General features: G+C 35.9%; 1 protein-coding gene across 6 annotated transcripts in view; it reads left to right on the forward strand.

Annotated features, from left to right (window-relative positions):
- CNTLN (centlein) overlaps positions 1-17,065 on the forward strand; it is a 199,375-nt gene that overhangs the window by 122,220 nt on the left and 60,090 nt on the right. For all 6 annotated transcript variants that reach the window (XM_072860344.1, XM_072860352.1, XM_072860350.1 and 3 more), the window contains 4 exons: positions 4,036-4,085; positions 9,109-9,200; positions 12,076-12,596; positions 15,167-15,341. In XM_072860344.1, coding sequence (XP_072716445.1) covers positions 4,036-4,085; positions 9,109-9,200; positions 12,076-12,596; positions 15,167-15,341 — 838 coding nt within the window. The remainder of the gene's footprint in view (positions 1-4,035; positions 4,086-9,108; positions 9,201-12,075; positions 12,597-15,166; positions 15,342-17,065) is intronic.

Genomic DNA, 17,065 nt, shown 5'->3' on the forward strand with positions numbered 1-17,065 from the left:
TGTCACTACTTAATGTTCAACTTGTTGCTAAGAAGGACCCCTCTTTTTCTGCAAAGCTGCTCTCTAGCCACTTGGTCTTCTAGAATGTCCTGTTGTGAGGCCAGGACTTTGCCTTTTGTGAACTCCATGAAGTTCCCATCAGCCCATTTTTTCCGCCTATGAGGTCTCTCTGAACAGTGGTCCAGCCCTCCAGTGAGTGTATCAGTTGCTCCCCTCAGTTTTATATCGTCTGTGAACTTGCTCTAACCCATCTTTGAGGTTGTTAATAAAGACATTAAACAGTACTGGCTCTGGTATGGAACCCTGAGGGATGCTTTTAATTGCTAGCTGCCAGTTGGACTCCACACCACATATCATCACCCTTTGAGCCTAACAGTCCAGCCAATTTCCTAGCCACCTTATCTACTTTTCAATTCAGATCTCAACTATTTGCCAATAAGGAGGTGGGAGACCATCTCAAATGCCTTGCCATATTCAAGGTATACACCATTGCCTGCTCTCCATATATTCTTACAACCTGTCATCTCCTTACAGAGGTGATCAGGTTGGCAAAGCAAAATTTTTCCTTGGTAAATCCATGCTAGCTGTTTCCAATCACCTTCTTGTCCATTAAGTGGCCGGACATGATTTCCAGGCTGATTTGCTCTGTAACTTTCCTAGGAAAAGAGGTGAGGCCTGTATTTCCCCACATCTCATCCTTTATGAAGATGGGTTCATGTGATGTTTGCCTCTTTTTTTCTTTTTTTTTTTTTTTTAATTAGATTTAGACAGTAGCAGAAGAGAGTGGACCAAATCAATTGGCCTGGGGATATTCACTTTCCAGAAAGGAAACCATGTAAAAATGAAGCAACTAGTCAAAAAACCTCCAACCCCCCAAACACTAGAACAAGCAGTACAGAAAGCCTATGAACAGTTGGAGACTGTTAAGAAAGGTACTGTAGCTGAAACACAGCTGAAATATGTGCTACAATTAAAAAAATGAAATTAAAAAAACCCAAACCAACCCCCACCCCAAAACAGTCTTGAAAAGGTCTCTCTAGAGACTCAGTGGGGAAGTTTTTGTGGCCCTCGTGAAGAGAAGGTCAGCATTTAAAACTTAACCTTGCATTAAAACTTAACCTGAGAACAGGTAGGCTAATAAACACTGGCAGGACAAATGCAAGTGGAAAGCTGAGAAGACTAAAAGAGAAGGCCCTTGAAGAGTGGTTTTCAAAGATGCTTAAGCTGTAACAGTAAAATTTTCTTAAATAAAGTGAAAAAGAAGCCAGTTAGGAAATTTGTAGGTTTGCTTAATGAAAACAGTGTAAAAGGTTACACTGGGTTTACAAGGCCATAAAAGAACAGCACAGTGAATCTTTGCATCAGTCTTCCCTGCTGAAGATGCTAAGGAGATGCTAACAGTTCATGTATTCTTTGTAGCAGATGGATCAAAGGTGTTAGATCTGTTTGAAGTAACTGTACAGCAATTTTGAGGTCAAGTAGATAAGTTATTTGTTAATATCTTGATGTTAATATCTTGATGTTAATATCTTGAAACTGAAATATGCAATTACTGAACTGTAACCTCATTGTAAACAGCCACTGTGCCAGTTGACTGGCAGGTTGCCACTGTAACTCCCATCTACAAAATGGGCTCCAGAGGGAGCTGCAGACCAGTGAGCCTGACTGCTTCTGTACTTCGGAAGATGGCAGTCTGTCTTTAGGAAAAAGAGGGGGGAAAAAAGAAAAAAAAGAAAAAGACCAACAAAACAGAGAGAGAGATCACTGAGCACAGATCAACACAGTTTTGTTGGAGAAGCATCAGTGTGGCTCCTGTAAAGGGAAATCCTGCTTCATTAACCTGCTGGAATTGCAGAAGGGTGACAGTAACCATGTGGATAAAATCTGATCTGTATTTTCCAATTGTCTTTCACAACGCTCCACATGAAAAGTTATAAAGAAATTCCATTCCTGCAGGATTGGAGGGAAGGTCCCTTTAGCAACAGCAAACCAGTTAAAGCAGAAGAACCAAAAGGTAGTGCTTATGTGCCACTTTCAGGATGGAAGATTGCAATCAGGCTGCAGAAACTGTTAGGCTTGTGCTTTCTCCTGCATAGCGTCTGCTTTTGTCTCTACTGGAGACGGAACACTGGTGATGGATAGACCCAGCGCTGGTCTAACCCAGCTGGGCATTTCTAGCATTCATGCAAGCCAGTCATTGACTTGTACGGGTTGGATCTTGTATTACACATTGCAATTTCTTGTCTAGGCTTGCCTGAAATATTTCCAGCTTAGATATATCATTACTTCAGTTGGAGACTATGTCACAGACAAATGAATTTATTTGGAAGTGCTTCAGATATTCAGACTATAAACCTACCTCTTTACTTATTTCATATCATTTATTTACTTCTGCATCTTTCATCACCCTACAAAAATATGCAAAAGTTAACTCTTTTTAAAAATCTTGCACAATTATCATTGTATGCTTGTCACTTAGTGTGTAGCAAGGCAGTATGTACGTATATATGTGCGTAAATGTTTTTTTCATTCACATGTTTTCAAAGTTGAAAAATAACACATTCAGAAGATAGAGGTTCAAGCAGGAAAGATTCTAAAATATCCTTAATTCACTCCCTTGTATTCATGTAATGTTGAATACAGTCTTTAATTACGTAAACAGAGAATGTTTTTTCAAGGAACCATTTTGCCATTTGGTGCAAAAAGTGAACATGCTATGAGGAATTAGGACAGTGTGGAGGTAAAGCCTACTGTAGTCTGTGTTATAGAAATTGATGATAACTGAAGCATGGAGAATGAAAGAAGAGCAAAGAAAGTCAACCTGTGAAGGCAGCTGAGTGATCCTGAAAAGAGCTGGAGTCTTATGTGTCATGCAAAGCAAGTTACTTTAACTTCACATTTCTCATTTTCGTTGTACTTCATGTGAGACTGTGGGATGTGAATTGCAGTATTTAGAGTTACAGCTGAGTCAGAGATGCATTAAACTTATAAAGTGCTTTAAAATACTGTGTATACTGAAAGACCATTTTTTTAAACCCTTTCCTTAATTTAGCAGATATTTTGGCCCGATTTTCTTTGTGCCTTATCTCAGAGAGATTTTGTAAAGCATACATTTCCTGTGAAGCAGTTAGGTGCTACTGTTCAGAGTACAGCAGAAAAGGCTGTGAGGAAATTAGCAATCCAACCCTCAGAACAGAGCTAGAATAATGTGTATTTGTATAGATATGAGGTTAAATTTTAAGCAAAATCTGCATGTTAAATGACAGCCCTCTGTTCTGTGTGCTGTAGGATCCTAGGCTAAAATAGGTGGGGGTCTTACTGCTAAAGTAGTGTGCAAGTATATAATTAAAGATTGTGTCAGAAATCACAAGTGTAAATGAACCATTTAAATTAATGTCTTTCATTCTAGCATCTCCCAATTTGACTTTGAAACTTTAGCATTGGTATCCTGGCAACTTTATTTGTGTGCAATTTTAATAAAATTAAAAACAGTAGTTCAGGTATTTTGTTGTACAGACCTTAACTGATTGATATTACAGGATAGACTATAGTAGTAATATAGTAGTAGGTCAGGGCTGCAAAAGGGGAAGAGAGATTTTGTTAATAAGTTTCTCAAATAGTCGCTGGAAAAAGAGGAATGATAAGATATATCTGCACAAGGTTGTCTGGTGGTTTCCCCTGAGACTGAATACTTATTCCCCTTTAACAGGATTCCATCTCCTACTGGTCTTGTTTTCATCTCAGGCATTTCCTTACCTAAAAAGGACCGGCTGAAACTTCTTAATGTATGTTACAACCAACATTATATCTGAATTTTGTAAATTCAGATTTATAAATTTTGTTCAGCTGTTGTACAAATTACTCTTTATGTTTGAAGTATGCCAAATATCGTCAAATTAGAACTAATTCCTGGGTATTGACAACTTTTTCCCCAGCAATATATTGATATGGTTTTGGTTTAACTTTTTAAGTGGTTTTTAGTGGCATTTATGTGATCGTTCTGTTGTTCTTACTCTTTTATTTCCTTTTTCATAGACTGAATCTTGAAGGAGAATTGGATCAGATGAAAGTACACTGCTCTGTGGGTAAGTTCACAATACAGGAGTTCAGCTATGTTTACAACAAAAAAGGAAAGGTATAGTATTTTATATGTGTATATGTAGTCCATTAGGAATATTAATTTTAAGGTTATTTTCTCTCCAAAGGTTAATGTCTTTTTCTTGAATATGTATTTTGTAAGCATAAGGCCATACATATTCTTATTTCAAAGTATGTTTACCCTTAAGTTCTTCACATGCCTATTAAATCAATGACATTTTTTATATATATATGCACTAATATATGTTTGCAACTTATGTGTATATACTACATATAAAATTAGTTAATTATTTTATGTTTAAAATATCTATGTATATGTACATCATAAATATATAAAATCTAAAACATGTTTATACGTTTATAAAGCTTTCTCCAGAATCTGAAATGGCTTTTTCAGTATTGAAATACAATAATACAGAAATTTCTTGCTCATTCAGACTTCTTTTTTAATACTACTCTCACAAAGTATGTGAATTTGAAAGTAAATCAAAATGGTGGAACTCTTATAAGAATTGATCATGAATATCTTCTTTCATATCTTTACAATCTTTACAATAGTTGATGGTTCTGTGAAGATGGGTCTTTATCAGTTGGATAGGTAATATATTACCATTGCCTTTCAATCACTCCTCTGATTCTGTGTATTACTTGCTGTTCCTGAGTGATCTAGGAGAAGTATTCAAGAGTGCCTAGTTACAGTCCAGCTGGGTGTCACATCTGTGGTGAATTCTTTATGCACAGTACTGTGCAAAGGAAGGGAGGGAGTAGGAGACTTGGAGAAGTACTCTGCATGTTCTTAGCAATAAAGCCTTACCATTCTTTATCCTGATTTTCTGCTGTTGGCCGTTTTCTTTTTTTGTGATAATGTTGGCAACTTCAGTGAAAAAATAAAGATTTTTTTTTTTTCCTTTATTTTAAATTTGTTTTATAGTACCTATAAAACTAAGTGGAAATATCCAGCTGCTGAAGACTGAAAGTTACTGTTTTCTTTCGTGTTAATTCTTATGTGTTACTTTCATAGCCCCAGATAGAGCTGAAGGGAACTAGTGAAGGTTTCAAATACTGACTTTAAAAATCACTTCTTTGTTTTTGCCAATTTAGTCAGTCTTTGCACAGAGAGAAGTGTAAAGGCAACCAGCAGTGAGAAAGAGTTGAGGGCCTGCTGAGCAATAACCATGCATTTCCAAAAAACAGTCAGATCCCTGAAACTGCCAGTTCTTGACATGTTTAGTGCTTTAACAATTAGTCTTTTATTCCTTATTTTTTCATTATCTTTTCAGATTAAAACATATCCTCTTTTAAAAGTGTGTGGGTGGATACACACTTCTAGTTTGGTTATTGGTATGATGATTAATTGTTGTTATATTGGGACTAAGAAAAACAGTTAAACTACTAATGAAGCGTTAGGCAAATTTTATTTACCTTTTCCAGCATTTGTTGTTACAGGTATCATTTAGATGAACAGGAAATTTTTTATAAGATACAAAATCAAGTCCAAAGATATGTATTGAGCAACACTTTTTGTTGGCACATCAGGCTGAGCTGATTCCAGCCATTTCCAAACTTTTACCGATTGAAATATAAAAAAAACAGTTGCTCACCCAGTCTATAAAAAGTAATTTCCTTCTTGTTCCCCTTGCAAATCCTAGGACATTACAGTGTGGTGGACACTTTTATCAATTGGTTGACATTTTCTGGAAGACTACGCCATAACGACTGAAGCTGGGTGTCCATCTTTGAACATAAATGAGTGTATGTGAGCAATCTTTGCTCATGCGCCAAGAAAGTGCGTACAGCCTCTGCCCTAAAATAGGTATTAAATGCCTTCCTCTTCCCAAGTAAAAGTACAACCTCAGGTCTGTTATCTGTATTTGCTGAGAGTCTAAACTTGATACAGTCTCAATTCATTTTGTTCACAGTCTTAGTAAGTATGTTTTCTTTTCTAAAAGGAAACCTGACATGAATTTACTCAGCTTATCAATGATGTTGGAGTTCACTTTCACCTTGGCAGGTACCTGTTTCCATCAGGCATTCTAACATCAAGGGATAAATTCTGAAAAAAGTGGCTGAGCTTCCCTGTATTAAAAAAGATAGGCTCTATCCTCTTGCTTGATTAGATATCAGTTGTATTTGTCAGGAGGAAGTACTGGATAGCTTTGTTGCTCTTCCGTATCATTTTTCAAACCCTGCTGGTCAAAGATGAAGGAGATCAGGGGAAAAGAAGACTGTTCCTGCCATTCTCAATTTCCTTCCATTCTGATTCAGTCCTCCAAGTTGTCTCTTTCACCATTGCTAATTATTTTCCAGTAGTCATCAAATCCAAATTCATTATTAATGCTATTCATGTCATTATTTGTGTATGAATGTAAAGAATGTGTTGGCAGGTACTCAGGCCATTTCCTCCAAAAGCAGGAAAGTGGGTCCATCTAATCCTAGTCAGAAAAATAGCAAGTGCCTTATTAAAAGAAGGTACTGTTGGCTCCCTATTTCTTCAAGGATGCAGCAGTTTGAAGGCTTCTTTCATTATGAGACTTATTCTGAATCTACCGTGTCCCCAGATCATGTGTGAGAATGGCATTCCCTTCTTCTGGTCTTCACAGTGGTTTTTCCCACTGGCTGTCAGACTTAGCACATCTTTGGGAGCATGGGTGGCTACCATTGGAGTCAGTAACACAGTGGCTTTCTGCACCATGGCACCTCCTGTTTGGCAGAGGAATCCTTCACTTGGTGCATATGGGAGGCAAAAATCTCATTCTTTTGGCAGTTCATGTAGGTACTCTATGAATGACTAATACACAGCTCTTTTTTGAAACTGATAGGATTTTTCACTGTGTAAGAAAGCTTTCTGCAAATAGTAATAGTGAACTGGAGTATCCTAGTTCAAATACCATTTTGGCATCAGTGTTGAACTAACTCATCATCAGATTTGGTGACTATTAATTAGGAATTAAGTGTTACGTTCTAAAGCTGGCAGTTAACCATGTTTTCTCAGTGGGACGTAAGTATACTTCCATGATAATTTGATGACTGAAGATAGTGGGGTTTATGGCTTGTGGTCTGTTCCTTGAGGGAGAGCTTGGTATTTTTTTATGTGGGAGTATGATGGGTAGACCGTATGTCTTGCTGAGTAGACTGATATAATGAATCTTTCTGCTGTCATAGACAGACAGACAGTTATAGGCAATGCTGTTTCATTTCCTCCCTAACCAATTCCTGTGAACAATTACATAACAATTAGAAGGGAGGAGAGGAGAAGGGGGCTGAATAGGCCATTTATTTTCTACTCGATAGAAAGGGTTATGCATCAGTGACCTTTGGCTTTTCTTTAATTTATGTTACTTGTGACTTCTGTGATAATACTGAATGTGTATAGTCTTTTCTATCTATTTTGCAGTAGTATTCTTTATTCTCTGCTTATAATATGTTTATTTATAGATAGAGTTTTAAATTTTATTTTAATACATCCACATAATAAACATAACACCTTGTGTGCTTTGATCAGTTTCTTTGACTACGGGAAATAATTTTTTTTTCCAGTGGAGTACAGTAAATGCTGATATAAAAGCTACAGCAAGCATTCAAATGAGTGAATATTTAGAAAAAGATGAAAAGCATGTTCATATTATCTTTGTGTGTTACTTAAAGAATGTTGTAAATGTATGCAGTACCACTGTGCTGGGGGACTGTAGTCTGAAATAACATGGGAACTAACATATTAATATCAAGGTAAAGGTACATATTCCCCAGATACATAGTTTTACCTTTTTCAGCTTTTATTATCTTTAGAATAGTGTTCCATTTATTTCATGAATACAGAAGTATTAATTGGCCATGACATGTTCCAAAGACAAAAGAAAGGTCTAATTCACTCTAACAAACTTGTTAGTCACTGTTTATATCAAGAGGATTGTGAATCTACAGAGAGTAACAGTTTTCTTCTACACTTGCTTTGTTTATAAATCAAAAGTTTTTAAGTGACCTGCAGCGTCTGCTTGTAGTTTGAAATGATACTTCTAAAGCAGACCTCCACCATGTAGCACAGATATTTATCCCTTAAGATTAATAAGTTAATTTGGGGGGAAGAAGGGCAAGAAAAGAAATGTGAATATTGTGGTGTTTCTACAGTGTTGGGATTTTTTGTTCTTTAACGTAATATTTCATGTTCTAAGAAAAAGTCCTTCTGAGGTAATTGCTCATTTCTGTGAGCAGTGGGCAATGTGTGAATGCTAAGCTCTTGGTTCAAATCTAAACAGAATGTATTTTACTTCTGATTTACCATACATATTAGTACTTCTAAACTTTTTCTTAGCATTCTTCTCTATGAATAGATCTAATTTTTAACTTGTCTTTTTTTGTGGGAGTTTTAGTACCTAAAGTGCATAGCTGTCTCTAAGAGTGATGCTTAGAGTCATGTTCGCTCTCATTGGTTGTATCAATTTCTAATTGTTATGAATTCACAGTATTACAATGGAATGATTTGTGTGATTTATCTGGTGAAGTACATGATCTTTCACTTAACAAAAAAAGGGGTTTAAAGTTTTCATCCATCCTAATTCTGTTACTGTTTGCTTTGTTCACCAATCACTCTGATCCTCCTAGCAGGGGACAAGACCTAGAGAACAAAACTGGTAGTGACTGTGTAGATAAAAAGGCAATGATTTCTGCTTTTAAGGCACAGAGGGAATAGTCTATAAAAGAATAAAAATCGGAATGAAAGTACAGCGTCTTTAACCTGCAGATCTATTGTACCTTTGAAAAGCTTGTACTCTGAAAAAAACATACTGTGATGCTACAAAGATTCATAATTATTTGACAGAACACTTTGAAAAGAGGTCACTCTTTAGAAACTGACCAAAAGACTTGTCAAGAAAATAGACCACATTATAAATAATTGCGGAAGTAAAGAATGCATTTCCTTAAAATGTCTGGGTATTGTTTTAGTGAAATACTAGGTGTCACAATGTATTTTATTTATCCTCTGATAGAGATGTATTATTTATTTTCTGATAGAGCCACTTTTTAAACTTAGTGAAGGTGACGGGGTCAAGAACAGTACTGCAAAGAGGAATATGAAAGAAGTTTCACATCAGACATTACAGAAGGTAAGATACCAACCCCAGCAAACAGATCTAAATTTTAATATAAGAATCATATATGTATAAGTCAGTGCTCATGAATTTAGGCCATTATTTTCCTTTTCTAATTCAAAAATATGGATTTCCAAAATAGTGTCAGAAATTAATTCTAGTGAAATAGCTGTGAATGTATCACGTGAGATAAACATGGTTAATGTCAGAGAAAATTAAAAGAATGTTTAGAGGTATAACATTAAAAACTAAGAAATTATCTAAATTGGAAGTAACATATGCTTAGCATTTTACCACTTTTAAGTTCAGAAACCTTAATTTCTTTTGCTGAGTATTTAACTTTACATGATTTCAGGTGTTAATCTCCATAAAGCTCTTGCTACAGAATAAAATTGATGCATAATAGTGATAAATCCACTTTTTGTTGTATATAAATTTTAGCACAACATTGCATATGCAAATATTTTTTACATGTGTGGGTTTATCACTCTTTTCACAAGATAGTACCTTGTGCATTTAGTATTCTTTGGGTTAGCAAATATGATGAGTATTTAATCTTTACTGCTCAACATTCTACATGTTTCACCTCATACAGTAACAAGATGCTCTTAACTAGTTGCTGTTTGTATTGATATTTGTAATATACACAAGTAGTTTAGTATGTTAACAGGTGTTCACTTAAGAGGGCTCACTTGTATTTTACCATATGTTTTGTTTGCTGCAAAGAAAAGACATCCTTCAAACAGTATCATGCCTTTTGTTTGTCATTTTGCAAAACAATATTTGTTTAATTACTTATAAATCTTTAAAAGCATGGTTAAATTGAATAAACACAAATCTATAACTTTGAATGTCAGTTCAGGTATGTCTATTTATTTTTTATGTGTGGATTAACTTGTAGAAAGTATGGTAATTTACAGCAGATGATGTGATTTCATATACTTGTAACACTTGCCATATGGTCAGGCAATGAAGGCTGTCATCTCGTTATTACTGAATGACAAACATCATGTTAAAATAATAACACACAGAATAGGAAGTGCTCACATTCATTTATCTTAAGGTAGAGTGAGTAATTGAAATAATATGAATGCTACCATCTGAAATGTCACACAGTTTATGCTTGCTTATCATCTATATTTCAGAACTATAATTTTGTTTGCCAGGTACTACATAATTTTTATCTCTATGGATATACAGAGTTATGATGGTGCCTTAGGGATAGGTGTAGAAGCTATTCATTGTTTGTTTCCTTCCAGCTGTCATACATGACTTTAAATGCTAGTGAGTGCAAAAGGTTGCTTTAAAGAACTGAGAAAATAATAGCAGAATCTCAGTTTGGGAAGGTCGTTGAAGAAACATACTGGTCTAACTCCTTATCATTGGGAGGAAAGTACAAGTTATGATTTTGATCATAAACTTTGGTTTCATTGAAGCATTTGGAAAAATTCCTTTTATTTCTCATTTCACCCAATAATTTTATGTAGCCATAAGGCAATCTCTCTTCATTGTGGGGATGCTGTGAATTTCTGTAAAGGAAGGTAGCAATGGATAGGCATACATATTAATGGTTTGCTATCAAACTCACAAATTCAATATCAAATTCACAAATGTATATGAAGTTTGAGCAGCACTTGGCCTAATTTACTCAGTACATTAAGACCTCTCATTTAGCTAAATCAAATCTGCAGTAACCACTTTGTAAATAATTCCATAAGTTTTAAAATAATTTAAATGCATTGGCAAAATGTCCTTGCAAAAACATATAGCATTTATTGAGAAATACTATGGCTTCAATATTTTCAATGTCAAAGCAAGTTTTGACATTTTGTATTGCTACAGAGTGATGGAATTGGCCAGTGTTTTACAAGGTGAGTAGCTGAAGTTGGCCATGTGCATTCTACTGTAGTTCCCTGAAAAATAGTCTTTTCTACCAGTGTCCAGAAAAACCTAGAGCACCTGGCACTTCCCCTAGTGAAAGAGTGGGGATGGAGCTTGTACAAAACTGACCAAAAATATTTCTCCAAAATGACTAAGTGGTTACTGAGCACAAAACTCACTCTGATGCCCTTTGCAAGCTTCTGGGGAAATCTCACAGACTAGATGTTTGTTTTAGTATCTGCTAAAATTAAAATTGCCACTTATTTCTGGAATTTGTGGGGTTTGGTTGTAACTTTAAGCAAATATTCCAGAAGAACATTGAGAATCAGTTTATTGTTAAAGGCCTTGAATATGTGTAAACCTCAAAGGACTTTACAAACAGAGCATATGCATCCTATATAAGTAGAATATGCTTCTTCAAACTACATAAAAGAAGCTTGTAAAGTGGCTTCATTGGAATATGATTGATTTTCCCCTTCTGTGAGCAGAAGATATATTTCAGGCTTCATATTCTTTAGGTGCTGATCTTCTGATACCTCTTGCTATGATTTGTTTGGGGTTTTTTGGAAGATCAAATTAATATTTAATTTGTGTATTTACAACACTTGAAAGAACCTGTTGATTTAGATAGCTAGTGCAAAATTGTCTGTATTTCAAAATAGTTTTCCTTCTGGAAATGTTTTTTTAAATTCCATTAGTATGTATAACCAAATCAGTAATGAGCTCAAGATGCATCAGGAAGGTTCATTAGCATACTTAAACTTCTATGTCACTTTGCCTGGAATTTTAACTTCTTTTACCATCTGCCCTTTGCTCAACAGCTGTATTATTGCAGCTAAAATGTTTTCATCTGCACTACATTAGAATTATTTTTAAATTAAGGACTATAGATTGCTTTTGTCCTTGTGCTTAATGTAATATTATTGTCAAATAATAAATACATTTGAAAACAGTTTTTTTTCTACTGGATAGGCTGAAATATTATGAATGCTAAAATTGTTTTTGTTAGGTACAACAACTAGAAAGAAGATTCAAAGCTATTGAAGGGGAACTAAAGAAACAGAAAGAAGTAAATAAAGACTTATTGAAGGAGAAAAATGATTTGAATGCATCTTTAAAAGTGCAAAAGGAAGATGCAGACACAAGAGAAAGAGAGCTGGAAATGCTGCGTAAGAGGATTTGTGAAATAAGAAAAGACAAAGCAGAACTTCTATTAGTGATTGATGAGCAGGAAAAAGAAGCTGCCTCTTTGAAGAGGCAAGTGGAAGAAGCTAACAGGTTGAGAAATGAAAATGAAGATTTGCTGAGTCAAGTGCAGGAGCTGAAGTGTTTGCTGGATGAAGCCAAAGCAGTGGCAACCTCTGAGCAATGTAATTGCAAGATAGCAGGCACCAAGGTTAAATTAAAACCAGCCAAGAAAAAGAGCTCTTTGGGACATCATGGAGCTTTTCTCAAACAGTCCATCAAGGTTATGAGTAATGTATTTGAGAACTTCAGTAAGGACGGCTGGGAGGATGTGAGTGAAAGCAGGTACGGCTCTCATTAACTTAGCCCTGTAGAGGGGACACTGTGCATATGTAAAGCACTAGCAAATGGAGATTGAATTTCAACTACTGTTGATTTGGTATTCAAAAAAAATACTGTCAGATCCTTTGAAATATCTTGGGAGGTCTTGTTCTGAGCTTATTGACTGAAATTTGCATGCAAAATTAGCCACAACTGCATGAGTATTTGAATAGGTGCCAGGAAACCCAAAAGAAGGCAATGCTTGATTTCTTCCAGTGATGCTATTTTCATGCAGTCATGAGGCTTGAAATTGACAGTTTGGCAGGTTGATTTAATTTGCTGGCCCTTTGCATATTCACCACTGACAGCTAAGGATTCCCAGGCAAGCCTACTAAGTCGGTTTAGTTATCTTGTGACATGCCGACCCGGGAGGAGAAACATTTTTTCTCCTTAATTTAGTTAGATAAATTTTGAATGACCCATTTCAGCTTGCTAGCAGATGTCTACAAGCTGTTTAACATCCTTTAAATTAAGAACCATCCACACTAATTATTTCATGTATGTTTTATGCACAGTCATTGTACTAACTTTAATTGAATGATGGTTAAAAATCAGTTCTTTAAAGGTAATTGTTACTGCATAGAGTCCCAGTCATGAGTCACAAGGCCCTCAGAAAATTGCACTGGCAAGCTTCATAAAAGCTTCTATTTGTCCACACATACTTGAGGAGGCAGCAGTAAGCCATTAGGTAAACGGGTGTCACACCCTGTCTTTCAATACTTTGTCCTGAGAGATATGCAAATAAATTTCTCAAGCCCGTATTTACCCAAAATATAGAGAAGGTCACAAAAGAATAAAGAAAATGGAATCGTCTTCGTAGGCTTCACATTGGCTTTATATGTCATATGGAGCACATCAACAGTGGCAAACGAAGCCCTTCTGCTGCTTCTCCCCATGCAAAACAGGGGGCTCCTGAACACAATATTTTGAGAGAGAAAACAGATTTAAGAACCAAGTAATTTGTCAGTTGCTATCATTAATGTAAAGCTTGCTTGTTTTTCTGTTTAATTTAATATTGCAGATCTGATTTTACAGAAAACATACACGTTTTTCTGTTGCCATTAGTGAGCTTTTTATTTAGTTTCCTATGTTTTGCTTTTTAAGAACAAAATCAAGCAAACAAATTGTCATTGCAATTTGAGTTTGAAGTGAAGTGAAAGGTAATTGTGTGGCTTCAGTTGTCATGGTTAGCCATAACTACTACTTTCAATAATTGTACAAGTATCAGGTTAGGGAATTCTTGTTGTACTATACTGAACATTTTTGAAGGTGATGTTTCAAGATGTCATTCTCAACAAGTTAGGGAAATATCTTCAGTTAGTTCCCTGTTCTACTTATTAATAAATACTGTTCTTTATCACTAGTAGCTGTCTCTGAGTTTCTAGATTCAAGCCTTCCATTTTCTAAATAGAACATTCCTTGAAAGCATTCAGGTGAGGGAAACATGTACATAGTTAGAAATATCTCTGTGCTACTGCAGCGCCTTCAAACTATTACATTGATTTCTGTTCTTGTTGGTCAATAAGACATACCAATGTGTCAGGATAGGTTTTGGAAAGTATAAACATGTTTCTGTATGAACTCTTCTCTTCAATTTGAGGCCTTTTCTCTGGTTAAGTAGCCTCCATCTCTAAACCATTGATTTTTATGACGTTTCTTAATTTGAACTCAGTTGTGCCTTTTTAAATGTCTTGGTTTAAAAAGTAACAAATCAAAATTACCTTCTGTCAAGGGATTCCTTCACAAATCCATTTGCACAAATGGTGATGAATAGCCACTGGTGGTATAGAAAATGATATGTCCAAGACTTCATGTTTTAAGATAGACTTCACTGAATATCAGAAAACAAATTATAATCTAGGGCAAAGCAGTGAAAAACTGGAAATTAAGAGTACATTGAGTGCAAGTTTAAGGAAATTTTTGAAGTAGAATGAAAGTTTCAGGTTCAGGTCTCTGCGTGGCAGGCAATTTCAGTAGAAGGACCACCAAGCTTACAGAATTTAAAAGCACTCCCAAGGGGTGTTAGGCAGAGATTTCACTGAAGTTTGATATCTGAGTTTGTCTCGGTCAAGACTACAAATAAAGTTTAATTGAAATAAAATGTTATTGAGTGAACTATAGTGCATTTGTTTGTTTTGTTATCAAATGTGAAAATGAAAGGAAGTAGAAATGTAGTATATCTTTGTGAGCCATTCACAGACTAGAAGTATCATCAAATATTTTTTAATGTATGTCACTTTTGTAGGCTGTAACAAAAGCTGTCCTTTAGGAAGCAGTTAAAGTCGCAGACGTCCATGCATTGTAGAGTGAGATTCCATTTGACAGAGTAGAACTTGATAAGACAATTTCAGAGACTTCTTCTTTATTGTATTTGTAAACATCTGTTGAATAAGTCAACTTACTACTGTTTGGATTTTATATTAGTTTCTCTTCTTTCTTGCATGTGTTATTTTTTATGTGCTCAGGCACTGGCTGTTTGGAACTTTTAACGTTCAGCTTTATTTTGTTTTGTTTTCCTGAATGTGCTGTTTTAGTGACTATGAAATACCAACTTCTGAAAGTTTGGAAACAGTGATTATGAAGACAGTGCAAAACGTTGATCTACTGCCAGACAGAAGTAAACAACAGGGAAAAAAGCAAATACAAGATAGTGAAAAGGCCTGCAACACTGTTCAGTTAGAAGGCAAAAACCAGCAGTATAATAAAAAGGTATATAATAGAACTTGTTTTGTTCTCCTGTGCAGAGTGTTGAAGTTTAATAGTTAGTATTATCACTGCTGTTCCCCTTTTAATTAATTTGACTCTTGTTGTAAACTGAAAAGAAAATCTGTTTCCAGGTATTCAATGGGTAGTTTCATTATCATTTAGAATATTTTCTGAACAATTAGTCTGCGAAAGTATTTGGAGGGGGTATCAGGAGTGCAAAAGGTGATTAAAAAATGTAAAGCTGCTGTAAGCTAGTCCTGCTGTCTCACAGTCCAGACAAAGAATGCCGCAGACATCCCATTAAACTGTCTCTCAATCAGAAAAGCCATACAGAGCAGGGTGACCTAACCCATAACAAGGAAATGGCAACATCCCCTCCTCGCCTCTAGCAAAATGGTGTACTGACTAATGAAACATGACCACCTCTCAGTTCGATTGGTGTGCGCAGAAAGAGTTGTCTCCATCTTAGATGCTTTTGGCTCTATCTCTGTCCAGGAGATACTGTCTAGAGAAAACTGTGCTTTTAGCTTCTTCTTAGCCCATTTACATTCATTGTCTGGGATTTGAACCCCTTGTCTCATTCCTAACATCTATATGCTGTTTTCTCACAGCAGAGGGCCAGCTGGTCGTTTCCCAGGTCTTTAGAGGCTCTATACAATCTGTAACAGATGACTCATTTTTGGACTTTTGAACAGTGTCTAATACTTTTTCTCTCCTGTGTTTGCCCAAATAAATCACTTCATGGAATTTAAAACACAAGCAGATATTGTTGTTTCTTAGTTCAACAAACAGAATACTGAAACACTGAACAACTCGCTGCTGTTGGAAAACTAGTTTGAAATTCTGTTATGGTGATATAATAAAGAGTTTGAAAACAGATTATATTTTCTTAGTCTCCAAAATTTTAAAGCACATACAAACTCTCTGGTCTTGTTATATATTCTTGATTGTGTGTTTCCATCAAAAGATCTATTTTTCTGGCAGAAAAGCTGAAAAAAAGGGAAATTCTTCTGCAACCATCTGTTGGTATAGAATACACACTATAAGCAGGTGCACATGATATATGTGAAAATCTGACAGAGTATGCTACTCCTGTTATCTCCTGCTGCTCCTGAGTGAGGATGTACAAGGCAGGGAATCCAGGAGGCTCTGGTCTCTCTTCCTTGGTAGTGTAGACACAGTACTTCTCCTGTTTGCCTATATTACATTTCGTCTCTGTTCCTACTGGAAAAAACAAACACAGATATATTCTGATACATGTATGTAACAGACTGGTGGACTTGGAGCATACACAGGAAGCATCCCAAGAGCCCTAAGCAGGTAAACATGCTTCAGCAGAAGTCCCCTGTTGCAGGAGAAGCACCTGAAAACATGGTTTGTGAGTACAGAAGATAGCATTGCAAAAGGGTTTAGTATTGACCATTGGGAACACCAATTTTAAGAGAAATCTTAAATCCCTCCTGAGGATTTAAGTACACTTCAGCTGGGTCATGGTATTGTCATACAAAGAGAGGCTAGAGAAATCTCCTAAGTCCTGAGCTATGCCTGGGGTTGGAGATGAGATAATTTATGACACAAGGACTTTCGCAGTTTTGCCCCACGTGGTATAAATATATAATACCCTGTGCAGCATCAGGAGAGTTATAAGCACTCTCTTACAACTCATACATTTATCAGAGCTGTGGCCTAGAGTGGAGATCTTCATCTTTTTGCTGCAGGCATGGGTC

Source organism: Ciconia boyciana, chromosome 4 (genome assembly GCF_034638445.1).
Source record: "Ciconia boyciana chromosome 4, ASM3463844v1, whole genome shotgun sequence".
Classification (NCBI taxonomy): Eukaryota; Metazoa; Chordata; class Aves; order Ciconiiformes; family Ciconiidae; genus Ciconia; species Ciconia boyciana.